General features: G+C 37.5%; 2 protein-coding genes across 3 annotated transcripts; both read right to left on the minus strand.

Annotated features, from left to right (window-relative positions):
- Positions 1-92: 92 nt before the first annotated feature.
- Positions 93-8,934, minus strand: LOC123203085. 2 transcript variants are annotated; one of them, XM_044619254.1, is made up of 10 exons: positions 3,847-8,934; positions 3,191-3,392; positions 2,947-3,097; positions 2,702-2,801; positions 2,432-2,506; positions 2,122-2,212; positions 1,661-1,931; positions 1,516-1,558; positions 1,338-1,441; positions 93-795 (listed from the first exon to the last, which is right to left on the minus strand). In XM_044619254.1, exons 1-10 carry the CDS (start codon positions 8,783-8,785, stop codon positions 385-387), a joined length of 6,387 nt encoding a protein of 2,128 aa, XP_044475189.1. In that variant the 5' UTR covers positions 8,786-8,934; the 3' UTR covers positions 93-384. The 2 variants fall into 2 exon arrangements, with proteins under 2 accessions (XP_044475189.1, XP_044475188.1); XM_044619253.1 differs by having other exon boundaries at positions 1,516-1,931.
- A 1,152-nt stretch (positions 8,935-10,086) lies between these two features.
- Positions 10,087-13,778, minus strand: LOC123202946 (probable receptor-like serine/threonine-protein kinase At5g57670). The gene is made up of 10 exons (XM_044619094.1): positions 13,377-13,778; positions 13,182-13,279; positions 12,671-12,920; positions 11,928-12,593; positions 11,588-11,836; positions 11,338-11,501; positions 11,166-11,245; positions 10,905-11,052; positions 10,677-10,826; positions 10,087-10,586 (listed from the first exon to the last, which is right to left on the minus strand). The coding sequence occupies exons 1-10, from the start codon at positions 13,561-13,563 to the stop codon at positions 10,344-10,346; spliced, it is 2,235 nt and encodes a 744-aa protein (XP_044475029.1). The 5' UTR covers positions 13,564-13,778; the 3' UTR covers positions 10,087-10,343.
- Between the last annotated feature and the right edge of the window lie 1,515 nt (positions 13,779-15,293).

Consider the following 15,293-nt stretch of genomic DNA (forward strand, 5'->3'; position numbering starts at 1 on the left):
GTGGAAAAGAATGAAGCACCTGGTAATAACTTTCTTATTTCAACATCCAAATTCAAAGAAAGAAAATCCAACACTTGATAAAATAACACAACTCAACTAATAATCCCTATGCCTTCGGATTTTCATTTCATTTCTAAATTCCTGTACATTTGTATTGGTGTACACTGTAGAGAATAAAAAATAAATCCTATAAAAATAGAAACAACATAAAGAGGGTGGTGCGTGGGGGTTTATCCTATCTCTAAACGTAGAGCAAAGACCCAAACAAGAACAGGCCTACTTTTTCTATATCTAATTTACAACAGAAAATACCCATTCTCAATTGTCCATGGCCAGTTGCCACGCTCCTAGTCAGGAGTCCACTGTACAGAGATGACTATGTTGTCAGCTTAAGTTCATTATGCGAATTGGTCTCACTAGCTCATCAAGATCGTCTATTTGTGAATCTGAATCGTTTACATCATCAAAGGCTGTTTGTTCACGCGTCATATCATTAGTTTCCCCAGCTTCTTCGTCACTAACATCAAGGCTAATATAATCTGCAAATTTTCCATCAAAACAAATATCCCCATTATCGAGCATTGAATGCCTTTCAGACGTCATTTTTTGAGGCTCAGAGTCCTCGATGCTCACAGAACCAAAATAACGCCCTCGATTGTTCTTCTGCTCCCTTGATTGTCTGATTTTCTTTCCCTTGCTTCGGCTTTTTGGGTGGTGAAGCTTGCACTTGAGTCCTCGAGGGCAGGAGCCTGTTGCTTCAAAAGTGGGGCAGACATAGCTGTGCTTCTTCCGACACTGACAGCATAGATATATTCCATTTTACTTATCGGAGTAGCATAGGATTATGTGCAGTTTCGTCAAAAGAGACAGCATCAAGAAGGTATCAAGAACAAATGAGAAAATTCAAGCATTAAATGAGCTCAATTCTTCTGTGAAACTGCACAACAATGGTCAAGAATTGAAGGCCAAGAACTACAGTAGATTGTGTCAACCCACAACGCAAGAATAAATGGTACCAGCCAGTTTAATGCTTGTTATATTTTATGTACGGTTGAAGCTGAATCCAAGGTGCAAAAAGCTTTCTTGTCTTTTAAGAAAAGTACAAAGTCCAGGAGTTTCAAGTCCACGTTTCCATTCAATGAATATAATCGCGTCTCAATAGGAGCATAGATGGGACAGATTCTCATCTTTTTTGCAAGTACAAAGAACTAAAACTAAATTCACAGCATGAACAACCATAAAATAACAACATAGAATAGATATATATTCTAATATTAACAGGAAAATAAAGTTTTAAATTAAAGCCTAGCATAGTCTTTGTATACGAATAGGCTAACCTCATTCCCATCTGCGCAATAGCCCTTTAGAAATCCTTCACAAGTAGAGGCTTTTGGATTCACATGTACATGCCTGTAAGGACAATCCTTGTTGGAGCACAAACCTGACAGCAAAGTAGTCAGGTTCTGTGAATTTTAAATAGACTAAATTAAAATAAAATATAGCAAAACAATACACCTTGCAAGAAATAAGAACAATCTGGCATTCTTTCCGGAATGACCTGCATGAAATGTAAAACTGAAGTTAAATGCCAGCAAACTATGAGAAAAAGCCCACTATCCCTTGGAGCAGACCACTTGATCTTATCAATCACATCTGTAACCTTATGAGTCAATTTGCAGTTGGAATTGGAACATAAACCATTCAGAAACTTTGTGCACACTGCGATTTTGGAGGGATCATGAACATATGGACATTTTCCATCATCCTTACTGCATTTCCCAAATCTTGTAAAAAACTGACAGTACTTCCGCTTTTTAGCTAATCGCAATCTGGCTGTGTGCAAACTCCAGCGTACTTTCTCGCTAGCCAGAACACGAGTTCGCTTCTTTGGATCTCTTATAAGCTGGTTACCATTGCCAATTCGAACATATCTGCCAAAGTTAGAATCCATTTATAAACAATATATTAGAACATAAGTGCAGCACTACAAGCACATTTTCTCAGGATGATCAACAAAAGTATACAACTATCAGCATTAACTGCAGAAAGCTCCGTCACAGGTAGAGTAAAAGAAAACTAACTAGCAATTTAAGGGATTAATAAAAGAATACACAAACATACTCATCATTGCCAATAACTAATCTCCTTGGAATATAAGACTTCTTAACATTTTTTTCCAAATCGAGAGAAGCTGAGCCTGTTGATTCATCATCTACAAAGAAAATATGTCATATATGTTAATGTAATGGAGTACTATACACTTGGATCTTCCAGTCATTAAGCTTCAATCCTAATACTAAAAATAAAAATGTAAAATAGTTAGTTGCATAATAGCATCTGAAGTCTAAAAACATATGGTTCAACTTTCATTAGAGCTACTTTAGACAGTTCAATCAATATAAGGAAAATAAATAAATAAACTAGATACTACCTGATATCCTCTGAAGGGTCCGTCTTGAAGAATCCATTTTGTATCGAACAGAGCCTATGCGGAATATTCGTTCTCCTGCAAAAGCATTAGAAACTTCAAAACGATAGAGATAATAATAAAATTATAATCATTAAAGCCAATCAAAAATGCACCAAAAATCACATAAAGTGTGTTACAATAACAGCATAACAAACATGACCAGACACAATTAACAAAAACAGAACAAACATTGGCCTACACTGAGACAACTGTAACTCTTTAGAGACTTACGGGAAGAATGACTTCTGCTCTTAGTCTCAGAAGCAAAGGATTTAGCACCACTTTGCTCTCTTTTCTTCTTCCCAACTGCAGCGACAGCCAATGTAGCTTCCTATGATAAAAAATAACAAATAATACCGATCAAAAGTAAAAAAGCAAATTTTAATTGCAAAAGACTACTTAGCTAATTTGCAAAGGCTACATTTAACTTTCAAGACAAGAAAAAAAAGGGTCTGTCATTATGCATTAAGGCATACCTCATTAGCTTTCTTTGAACGATTTTCAATGGATTTTGACCATTTCAGACTAGATCCACCAACACTTAATACCTTAGATTTACGAAGGGAAAATCCATGGTTTGACCTTGTGTAAACTGTATCTCTTTTTCTCAGCAGCAACAATTTCCGACTGGAATAACAACGAGGTTATTCGCTAGAACAATAATACAAATACCATAACCTGAAAGAAACCGCAAAACAGATATATCACATTCTCACATACCTGATTGCAGACAAGGAACTGTTATTTGGAACTGAAACTGAATTTTGCACAAAACGTCTCCAATATGCTGTTCTTTTCCAGGGAAAGAGGGAAGGCAGGATTTTCCGAGGATACGAGAAATGATCATCATCTTTTGATGACTGCATACTTTTTAGTGTCCAAACCAAAGAAGACCTTGAAGGTTCTTGGATCTTCATTAAAACTGAAAATGAAGAAATACAAAATGAATTATTATAGTTTTACCACCAAAAATACATCATGATACTTAGCAATAAGTAATAACTATAATGCACAGAAAGCCAGTAGATGTAAACATAAGAAACATTTAGTATACTATCCAGATGACCCAAAAATTTTAAAAAATTAAATTAACTAGAAACATTCAAAACTTGAAATCACTCATCAAAAAAGACAAAAAAGGAGCAGCCTTAAAAAACATTCACATAACAAAAAGATTGGAATATAAAGGATGGGAAGAATCAGACAAGAACTTCAAGGCCATGCGACTTTCAAAACCATATTTCTTTCCCACTATCAATTGCTCACTTTTTAGGTGTGATATAACACAATCAAAAAGAAAAAAAAAATAATTGGTTCGTTAAGCAACCACTTCCAATATAAAAAAATCCTGATGGTAGTAAGTACTTCATACAAACCTCTATAAGATCGTTTTTTACTAAGACTTCTCCTGAATACGTCCTTTGAAGCAGCTTTTCCCTCAGAAACTGAAGCACCATCAGGTAAGGTGACTGTCTGATTTATGTGACTTTCCACTGGAGTCCTTATTAGCTGATTTTTGCGTCTCTTGTAGTAGCTATCTGAGGTGACACCTTGGATCTTATCAGCATTTTGAATAGATGAGCTATGATGATTTGAAGCTGCAACCAATTGATTTGATTTTCTCTTCACATATGTTATTCTCTTCATATTTGAAGCAGCCAAAGCCCCATCATTCAATTCAACCTGGCTTTCCAAACTGTTGACCGAACCAGTTTGATTTACACGAGTTTCAGAAACCTTCAAAGCATCATTACAAGTTTTCAGTGCATTATTACTTTTCACAAATTTCTGAGGATCCGGAGTAGCCTCAGAGCAACCATTAGGAAGAGGCTCAGACAACTGGAAGGATGTACAATCCCCTGACAAATTGGTAGTGTGATTTGGCACCTTTGTGACAGAGGGCAAGGGAGGTGTTCTAGGCCTATCAAATGGAGCATTTGCACCTCCCGTCCTAAACAAATTTGATATGTCAAATACATCAGCCCTACTGTCAGATACTGCAGTCTTCTTTGATTCACCTACTCCTAAGGAATTCAACTGATAAACTGATGAAGTCAAACCATGAGAAACTTGGGGCTGAGTGGTTACCGGAGCAGGTTTTCTAACAAGACTATTACCTTTACGAATGTAAGACATACTCTGCAAATTAGCAGCCTTATTTGGTATATGACCTTGAGGAGGGATTGCATGTAAAAAAGACTTGTTTCCAGGCATGGGAGGAGTAGATGAATTTTCTGTGCGATGCCACGTTCGGAGCTTTTTGATTTGGGTTGATGAGGCCGCATTCTTTGTAGAATTAAAAATGAAAGAAGAGCGACTGGAAGGAATTCTAGAAGCAGAGTGCCTCAGTTTGTTCTTCTTCCCATCAGTTTCTCCACTTCGGAAATTTAGACTATTAGCAGCAAATTTGACATCTGATGATGGTGATGGCCTAGTTCTCCCAGCAACTAAGTGAGCATCTTCCAGTGTAGAACCCAAAATTAAATCATTCTTGACACACTGTAATGATGAAGCATCAGAAAATAAATTAGGGATGCCTTCAGTCACAGGTTTCCCACTTGGCATTTTTTCGTCCCCACAAACCCTTTCATTAGAATTTTGGCTAGTCAATGGTTCAGGATGAAATGACCGTATAACAGAGAGATCAGACAAAATTTCAGGAGAACCCATATCAGATAGTGTAGTATCAAACTCCATGATTTCATCATTGGAGTTAGTAGTAGAAACCCCATCACCTTCAATAGCCAAAGCAAGATAAGTTGAAACAGAAGGCAAATCATCACTTTCAAGATGATATTCATCAGATTCCATAGTCATACTAGGCAATCTTTGATTTCTGTCCGAGGACTGACGGTCTGAAGTAGTTTCCAATTGAGTGGTCTCAGTGCACACTGTATCTTGCTTTTCTGCAGCAATACTGTCCATTTTCTCTGCCTCACTGTTTTCCCTACACACAGCTTCATTGCTATGGTTATGGTCATCCATAATCGGAGTTGCATTTACTGTCTGCTCACTTCCACATACTGGCGAGCAAGAGGATGCTGGAATAGGAATACAAGACTCATCACAAGAATCAGCTTTTGTGTGGTCAACTTTCAAACTTTCACCATCCCTAGCCTTACAGACATCTCTCCTGATAGAAGATAAATGATTATCCATGTTAGAAACTGTAACCTCCCCTTCTGGTTGCATTAGAACCTCATTCATATTGGAGGGAAGTCCTACACCAAATGTTAAGATATCTGCAGTTAGAGGTCCCTTGCTGATCTCGGATATCATCTGACTAGGAAAACCAGGCTGACAAGGAGAGACTTTTTGACTTTTTCTATTATCAGGTGAAGATCCCATAAAACCACTGTTAATTGTAACCATAGCATCAGAACAATCACACATTGAATTGCTCCCATGCAAATCACTGAATCCATTAGGAGAAGGTTCTAAGGCAAAATCCATAGTACCGGAAAGCTTCACTTCTGAAGGTATAGAATCTTTGACAGATGAACTTACGGTTGTATCTGCACACTGTGTAGAGCTAACTGCTTTCCCAGGTTCCATGCTCTCATCGGTTATCATTGCATCTGGCAAATCTAACAGAGAGTTCATAACTTTGCTCTTATCTGTAATGTTAGGCATATCCTCCTCAGTGCCTTCTGAAACTATCGCATTCTGTACTCTTTCTGTGGTACCATTCTCAAGCGATATGGCAATCCCATTGGTTAACTGTTGTTTACCAATATCATCACCAGTACTAATATTGATTTCTTCTGAATTAATACAGACATTGTCAGAACCTGAAATGCTATGTCTGTCATGGTTGGAGCAGTCTGCAGATATGGATTCATTGTGGATTTTGGTTTCCTCTGAACTTGACAAAGCAGACATTTCATTACCAGTCCCAGGAAGAATAACCATCGAAAATTCTTCCAAAGCACTGCAACCCAGACTTTTGCATGGCTGCTTACCAGATGCATCCAGAAGGGTAATCTCAGAATTAGTCATTTTTTTAGGAGAGATAACTAAACCATTATTAAAACCTGTGGTTGCATTTATTCCATGGGCAAAAACATTTGTCTCATGACTTTCATTTTCCTCTGAGATTAACAGATCAGAATTAATATCACCTCCTACTGAAATCAAAATTTTTGAAGATTCTTTTGTGGAAGAATTCCCAAGCAATGAAGTGTTTCCTTTGTGACAGAACTGCTCCCCAGCAACTTCACCGCTACCAATGTCAGGAACAGCAGATTTGTTTAGTGGTTTACTAAGATCCTTGCCAGTTTTCTGTTTGTCAACTAAAGAATTATCCGAATTCACCAAACCCTCAGTCATTTTAGTTACTTTATTACTTGGAGAAGCGAAAGGAGAGATTGAGCCACTCATTTTTCCCTTAATCTTAGCGATATGGGGACCACCAGATTCAACATTAGTGTTAACATCCTCTGGTCCCATGGAAGCCTGTGAAGATCCACCCACTTTGTCATTAACAGGCAACAATATTCCTTTACTTGGATAAGGCTGTAAATCAACGGAATGAAGTGAAGTTGCCCCAGCAGGAGTGATTTTCTCTTTAGAAGGTTTTCTTCCCTTTTTCAGCAAAGGAGCTGCAGATGCCTTAACGGTGGAGCCATCTGCTTTCACAGGTTCATCAATCTTCCCTGTTGGTTGCAAACCGGAAACATCTGCACTAGGGTTTATTACTTTCTTGATTAATTTCTTCACAACTCTTTTCTTCTTTGCAACCTTGAGCGAAGATGTTTTATTAGTACTATCACCAGTTCCTCCTTTATCTGAAACAATACTTTTTGACCTTTCAACTCTAACCTTTGCAGGTGAATAATTAGCCTGAGTGGTAGAAGACTGTAAATTATGATCATGCATTTCACCGATGGCAGAAGGTGCAACCTTCTTCCCAGATTGTTTTGAGTCCATATTTTTATCAGAACTACAGGCATTATTCATATATCTGGAACTATCCAGCTTTATACTACTGTCACAAACTATATTCACTTGTGGACTTGAATGATCCTTATCTGACACCTTAACTATCCTATTTTTTCCATTCTTAGGTGTTATATTTGGATCAGAAACAATGGCAGAACTCAAAGGTGCCACAATTGCCTTGGCCACCAATGAATTAGATTTGAAAGAAACATCAAGCTCCACAGGACTTCCCTCTCTCTCTTCCTCTGCACCCACCACATGATCCGAATACACAACCTTATCTTTCCCTCTGAATGAACCAGACTTCATCTCATCAAAATAACCAGAATAATGCAATTCATCATTTTCTCTAGTTCTAAAACAAGGTTTCTGTATTCTCAAAAGTGCACTCTTCTTTTGTACTTGCTTCCTAGGAGTCCTATTATACTCAAAACCGTCCTCACAGCTTCCTCTATTATTACCGTATCTTCCAGAATCTACCTCATAAAACTCACGCTTTCCACTAAAACTTCTAACTCCACCGCCACCATTCTCACTATTTTGACCCATTTCAATCATCAAATCACGAATTTCCCTCCCTCTCAATGTCTGCCTCTCAAAAACCCCATCTCTCACATTACTCCTTGTCATCTCATTATTACCAAACTGTGAACCATGTATGTTACCATAATTACCCGAATCCAATCTATCAGAATCAGATAGAAAAGGACCTCGACGTGATACAAACTCTAATCTTTGATTACTATTACCATTATTATGCTCAAATTCAAAGACATCGTTGTTATACCTTTCTCTAAACCTATGATTCATATGTACTTCATGCTTATTCTTCTCAAAAACAGGCCGGTTATCAAATTGACGATGATGTACCAAATTATTGACAACCGGACGATGATCGGGGAAAATCCGAGGGGTGTCCCAAACATCAGGTCTGGCACCAAATTCAGGCACCAATCGTTGACGACGATAATCATGATGGCGATCATCATCAACGGGAATCCGGTGGACAAGATCGTGACTTCGTTGTTGGTGGCTGTGACGATTGAGATCAAGATTAAGAGATCTAGGGTTAGGATTAGGGTTAAAATTGGGATTGAACGACAGTTGGGGGTGATGATGGGAATTATACGGATTCTTTGTTGGCGGCGGTGCAGGGACAGAAAGAGGAGGGTGATGAAGTGGTGGTGGAAGTGGCGGATCAGGGAGCGATTGTTGTGGCGGCGGTGGCGGAGGGAGTGGTTGTTGTTGTTGTTGTTGAGGAGGTGGTGGTGGCGGACGGTAGTTGTAAACATGGGAAGAGGGAGGTGCATAAAAATTAGGGTTAGGAGACGAAACGGCGACGTACCTGGAGTGATGAAGATATGGAGGATCCATCACTGGCCGGCTCTTCTTCTTCTTCTTCTTCTTCTTCTTCTTCTTCTTCTTGTTACAGGCTTGCGCTATTCTTCTTGCTGTTGCTTGTAATGGCTGCTTTCTGGCTGTCGTTTACTTCAGTTGCGTATTTAATGTTTGGTTCTCAATTTCCACTTTCCTCTTTCACTGTTGATACTTTGAGAAGGTCGTTTACTCAACTACTTTACGCCTGTCGTTCCTATTTATATATTAAATTAATTACATTTTCCTACTCATAATTAAATTTAGGCGGAAGGACATACTCCACCGTATGTAATTTTAAAAAAATTAAATAAATTAAATATTCATAAACTTTATTGATATTATTAAGGATAATATTATTATTTTACAATTTTATTTTAAAAAATATTTTTTATTTTTACTTTTATTTTAAAAATTAATAATTGTTTCTTTAATTTAATTTTAAAATTATTATTTTTAAATAAAATCTCAAAATAATGATTTTTTTATTATTATTATTATTAAAATTTAATAAATAAATAGATATTTAATTATTTTTAAATTGACAGATAAAAATTTAAGAAGAAGTAATTTTTTAATGAAAATAGATTTCTTTGCCTTAAATTTATTATGAAAAAATAAAATTATTGTTTTATTAAATATAATAATAATTTATATATATATATTTTTTTTTTCTTGTGGTAGAGGATTATATGAATAAGACGTTATCTAAATAACCAAGGTGAGCTTCACATAATCGAGTTGAAATTCAAGCCACAAAGTTTGCCAGATCCATCTTGAACTAGCCCATGGACTATGATATAACCGGCCCATATCCATGAGCACTATCTAAAAGTAAAAATGGATTGTTTATGATGATACCCACCAGGATGAAGAGGCACTGGTGATCGATTCAATGTTATAGTAATGGGTTTTTGAGACAATGGTGGGTGGAAGAGACCCGGTCAATTGTTACTATCAGAATTCCACTTTAGTAGTTAGTGGGATTGTGCGTTGTTTTGGGCGATGCTAATGGCTTCAACAAAGAAAACAATTTGTTTGGTAGAACATGATGACCAGAAAGGATGTTGATTAAAGCAGGGAAAGGGAATCTTAAACAATGCCTATGGAGGACCAGTTGCACAATAATAGCAGCCAGTTGAGAGATGACAATGACTTGGATCATGACTGAGTCATTGACTTGTATGTATTTGCTTGTTGTTAGGCATAAAGTTATGAGCGATGCTATGGGTATGCACATTTGAATATGTATATGATGTATTATCATATACTTGTGTGTTATTGAAAAATTATATATGATATGGACAAACATAAAATCCATATGAATGATATTCCATTGTTACAACTTATACCACACTCTTGATCAATTGAGATCAACAATTATGGGGAAGGAGGAGGGCACACCAGCAAAACAACCTCGCATCCATCGCCTAATTGGTAAGCAATCCAGAGAGAAGCAAAGCCCTAACTCAGAGTTGGAATGGAACAAAAAGAATGTACAAAAGCATCGCATATGTGAACAGTTTATTCTTTGCAATTGTTATTGCCAGTAATGTGGTTAGTCAAAGCTTGATGAGCGGCTCCACCTGCCTTGCAAGTAGTCCTCTACTGATACACTTTGCTCAATGCTGCTCATGGAGAATGAATCATCCTCCACATCAAGCAGCGCAAGGTTAAGATGTGATTGAAGGTTTAAACGCGGGCAGGCTTCATCGTCAAGCATTTCAAATTCTTCCGAAGCATTGATTTGTAGTCTTGCCCACTTTGTTACATCAGTATCACCTTGGAGGAGCTTCAGAACCTGGGATAAATAAGAGCAAAGTTCATAACATTTAAACAACTTCCCCGTTAAATAAGGGATAAAGCATAGCAGCTATAAAAGATTATTTACAAGACTCATTTTGGGCCTCGCTCGCGCAGCACGCCTGATACATAGAACTGCTGCTAAAGCCATCCTCTCCATCTGGTCATGATCATAATTACTGCCCAAGGTTGGATCTAACAGTTGTGTAATCTTCCCACTGTATAGAATTGGCTTTGCCTAGACAAGAAGTTTCATTTGTTCATTAAAATTCAAAACCAAATGGCCAAAATTCAGTAATGAGTTCAGAATACATACCCAGATGACTAAACTCTTTTGGCCTTTGGGATAGTCATTGCTTATCGGCTTTCTGCCTGAGAGAAGCTCGAGGAGTACAACTCCAAATGCATAGACATCAACACTGTCATTTACTTTGCCATACATGAAGTATTCAGGGGCCAGGTAACTGCAGCAAATTTCCAAATTTTCTAGTAATGTTCAGAACTAAATGGTAATAAAAGTATTGTATCTTTCTTTGATACAAATCAAATGAACAAGACTTGGGCGCGAATCATGTACCCAAAGGTTCCCGAAACATCTTTGCAGGTTATATGTGATGCAGAGGTCGATGCCCATTTGGCAAGTCCAAAATCAGATAGCTAAGAAAAACAAAATAGAAAAGCATGAACAGTTATGAACCAGTTATATTTTTAAGCACTTTTCACATTTAAAATGTAAATTTGAAAGAGACCTGTGGCTCAAAATCATCTGACAGTAGTATGTTTGATGATTTAACATCCCTGTGAATGACATGTTGAGCACTACCACTGTGGAGATAATCCAAGGCCTCAGCCACCCCCACAGCCACCTTATACCTCTCACTCCATCCAAATAAATGTGGATCTATCTTGTTACCTAAATGAGTAAGCATGAGGAAGATGTAAACAAAATTGAAAACTATATGCAGAATCAGCCTAAAGAAAAATTATGAGTTCACATACCATGAAGGTTTTCTTCCAGGCTTCCTCTAGATAGAAAATCATAAACCAAGAGAAGATTATTCTCTTCGAAACAGAACCCGGAAAGGGAAATGATATTCTTATGATGTAATGTAGTGATAATATCGATTTCCAAAATGAACTCTTTCAGCACATCTTCGGATGACTTCAGGATTTTCACAGCAAGTTCCTTGCCATCAGGAAGGCAACCTTTATAAACCTGACTGCTCCCTCCTTTTCCGATCAAATTCTCTGGAATCAACAATGAATATTTTGGAACTAAAAGGTCCCACAAAATGGACAAACATAAACTCTAAACAGTAGTTTGAGGATCCAAACATACCAGCCAAGAAATTAGATGTTGCAGAGAGGAGTTCCTGATACTTAAAAGGTCTGCAAGTAGCAGAGTATTTCTCATGTAGACCCTCCAATTCATTCGGCAGTTTTGTTGAATTTTTGTTAGTTTGTTTATGATCTGAATCTGTAACAAGTGCAGGTTGCCTCGAGGGCAACCGCAACGCCCATTGAACAACAGAGATATTTTCCAACGAAGACCTACCTGGAGCTTGTTTCTCTGTTAACACTGTTTGACGAAGCAATGGCCATCCAGGCCTGGCTTCGGGCAATTGCCTGATCAATAAAGTTATAGAAGCTGAAGGTGACTCTGCCTTCTGAACAGGCACTATAGCCAAAGATTCACCTTCACAATCACCGCCATTGCCACACAAATCTTCTTCACATGGTTTATAAGAATCCTCTGGCAATACTTTAGCCGGTCCACAAATAGGGCACTTTTGTTTCCCAGCACTCTCTAAACAATCTGAACCAGCTTTCACTAACGCCCTTTCCAAATTCATCATAGAACCAGTATCATTAACAGATTTATGTGCTGAATTAGGGGCATCATCAGTCACAACTTGAGAATTTTTCAGTCGTCCAGCATGCTTAGTCAATGAAATTGACCGGTGTATTACATCAAGCATGCAATTGCGGCCATTATCTTCAGTTCCTGCAATACAAATATTTTCAATAAAACTACAAAAATTCATGCACCTCCCAGAAGACAAAAAAAATAAAAAGCAAGACCTTGTGTTTCAGCAGCCGCTGATGGAAGGCCTTCTCTTTGGTAAATAACTTTCCCATTGTTAACCGCAAGAACTGTAATTTCCTTTGACAGTTTCTTAGCACAATATTTAGCCACAGATGTTGATGATCGGATTGTATGGTAATTCCTCGCAGTTCCTACTATAACCTTCGATGCAGAACAAGAATTTGTTTCTTTAACTAAAATTTTCCGAATTGATGTTCCTCTGCATATTTTAAGCTTCAGATCCACCTGCAACATTTACATTGCAATAAATAACGAGTTTTCATTTCTATTCAAGAAAGTACCGCAGTAAACATAAAAGAAACAATAAAAACTCCATCTTCAAACAATTAAAGCCTCCATAAATTTACTAACTGGACTTAACTTTCTATTTATGGAAGCTTAAAGACTGAAAATTTCTTCCAAAAATCCTTCTTTTTCTCAACAACCCGGCAGATATCAAGGACGAAAAAGAAAGTTTTAATTAAGAGATACTAAAAGAGATCAAACCTGTTTCAAGTTGCAGAAACCTTCATATACGGCAAGAACAGAGTCAAAAGTTTTAACGAGTGACAAAAGCGAAGACTTCCCATCACGATCTACAATTTCTACGCACAAACCATATCACATAACCATTAAAACCATCCAAAAAACCAAAAAAAAAAAAAAAAGGAAACCCCGACTTAATAAATCACGTACACTTACCATTGTTACCAAGAACATGAAGAGCTATCACTGTATCACCTGGCAGCGCAACTTTGACCAGAGCCCACGTCAACAACTCTCTGCTATGCGCGTCCAACTTCACACCCACCACCACCGTCCCGCCACCAGTCGAACTCGCCACGCCAGCCGCTTCTCCGACCACACCAGCTTGATGCACCATCTTCATTACTGCAAAGTGAGGTGGAATTTGTTGTCGTTTTGTTACCCGAAACAGAAGATCATTCTAAGGCTATATAAATGTTAACTGTAAGCTGCGTTGGGAGAGACAGAGAGTGTGTTTCTCTCATGGCCCAACCGTCGTGAGGTTGTTTTGTTTTGAAGCTAGCCAACCAACCAGAGCAAAAATAGAAAGGGAGGGAGAGGAGATTTCACGCTACACTCAAAAGTAGAGTAGAGACTGAGTGTTGTTTAAAGTGGGGAAATTTTAAAAAATGGCCAAAATGCCCTCCCATTAAGCAAAAATACCCAAAATCACTATTTTCAAGTCAAAATGCCCAAAATCACTGTTTCAAAAAAAAAAAGCCTATGACTTTTTTTAATACCAAAACTACCCTTCCCCTCATATTTATATAACTCTCCCACTTACTATGGGGTTTTAATTAATTTTTGATAAATATGAGGGGTTTTTAGATATTTTACATTATAAAGGCATTTTGATATTTATTTATTTATTTCAAACTTTTTCTAAAATGTCAAAATTACCCTTCCCTTCATTTATATAACTCCCCTCACTCATTATGGGGTTAATAATTTTAGATAAATATGAGGGGTTTATGGATATTTTACATTGTAAAGGCATTTTCATTTTTCAACTTTTAGAATTCGAATTTCAGTTCCGTTTTTTCGAATTTCACCGTTTTACGATATATCGACTGGTAATTTTCAGATTTCTGAAGGATTTTCCGTTTGTTGTCATTCTAGGGTTTTTCAACTTTTAGAATTCGAATTTCAGTTTCGTTTTTTCGGATTTTATCGTTTTACGAGATATCGACTCGTATTTTTCAGATTTTCGAAGGATTTTTCGTTTGTTGCCATTTTAGGGTTTTTCAACTTTTAGAATTCGAATTTGAGTTCAGTTTTTTCGAATTTCACCGTTTGACGAGATATCGACTCGTATTTTTCAGATTTCCGAAGGATTTTCCGTTTGTTGTCATTCTAGGGTTTTTCAACTTTTAGAATTTGAATTTCAGTTCTGTTTTTTCGGATTTCACCGTTTTACGAGATATCGACTCGTATTTTTCAGATTTCTGAAGAATTTTTTGATTGTTTCCATTCTAGGGTTTTTCAACTTTTAGAATTCAGATTTCAGTTCCGTTTTTTTGGATTTCATCGTTTTACGAGATATCGACTCGTATTTTTCAAATGTCCGAAGGATTTTCCGTTTGTTGCCATTCTAGGGTTTTTCAACTTTTAGAATTCGAATTTCAATTTTATTTTTTCGAATTTCATCGTTTTACTAGATATGGACTTGTATTTTCCAGATTTTTGAAGGATTGTTGGATTTGGTGGATTCATGGGTATTTTGGACTTTGGTGACATGTCTTGCACGTGTAGAAAGTTTCAGCTTTCACGTATTCCGTGCAAGCATGCCATTGCCGTTGCACGACATATGAGACTGACGAATGTGCACGCATGGGTTCATCCATTCTTCCACACTGACATTTATCGTGCAATATATCAGGAACCGATCAATCCTCTTAGAAATCAATGTGATTGGTTACACTCACCAGAAGACAGAGTTATATTGCCCCCCGTCCTCGATAGTCGTCGTCCAGGTCATCCATCCAATAGAAATCGACGTCCATTGCAAGGAGAAATTGTTACACCGAGGATTTGCAGTCGTTGCCATGAACCGGGGCATACACGAACCCAATGTAAATCCCTAGCACCGGTCCC

This window comes from Mangifera indica, chromosome 19, assembly GCF_011075055.1.
Source record: "Mangifera indica cultivar Alphonso chromosome 19, CATAS_Mindica_2.1, whole genome shotgun sequence".
Taxonomy (NCBI): Eukaryota; Viridiplantae; Streptophyta; class Magnoliopsida; order Sapindales; family Anacardiaceae; genus Mangifera; species Mangifera indica.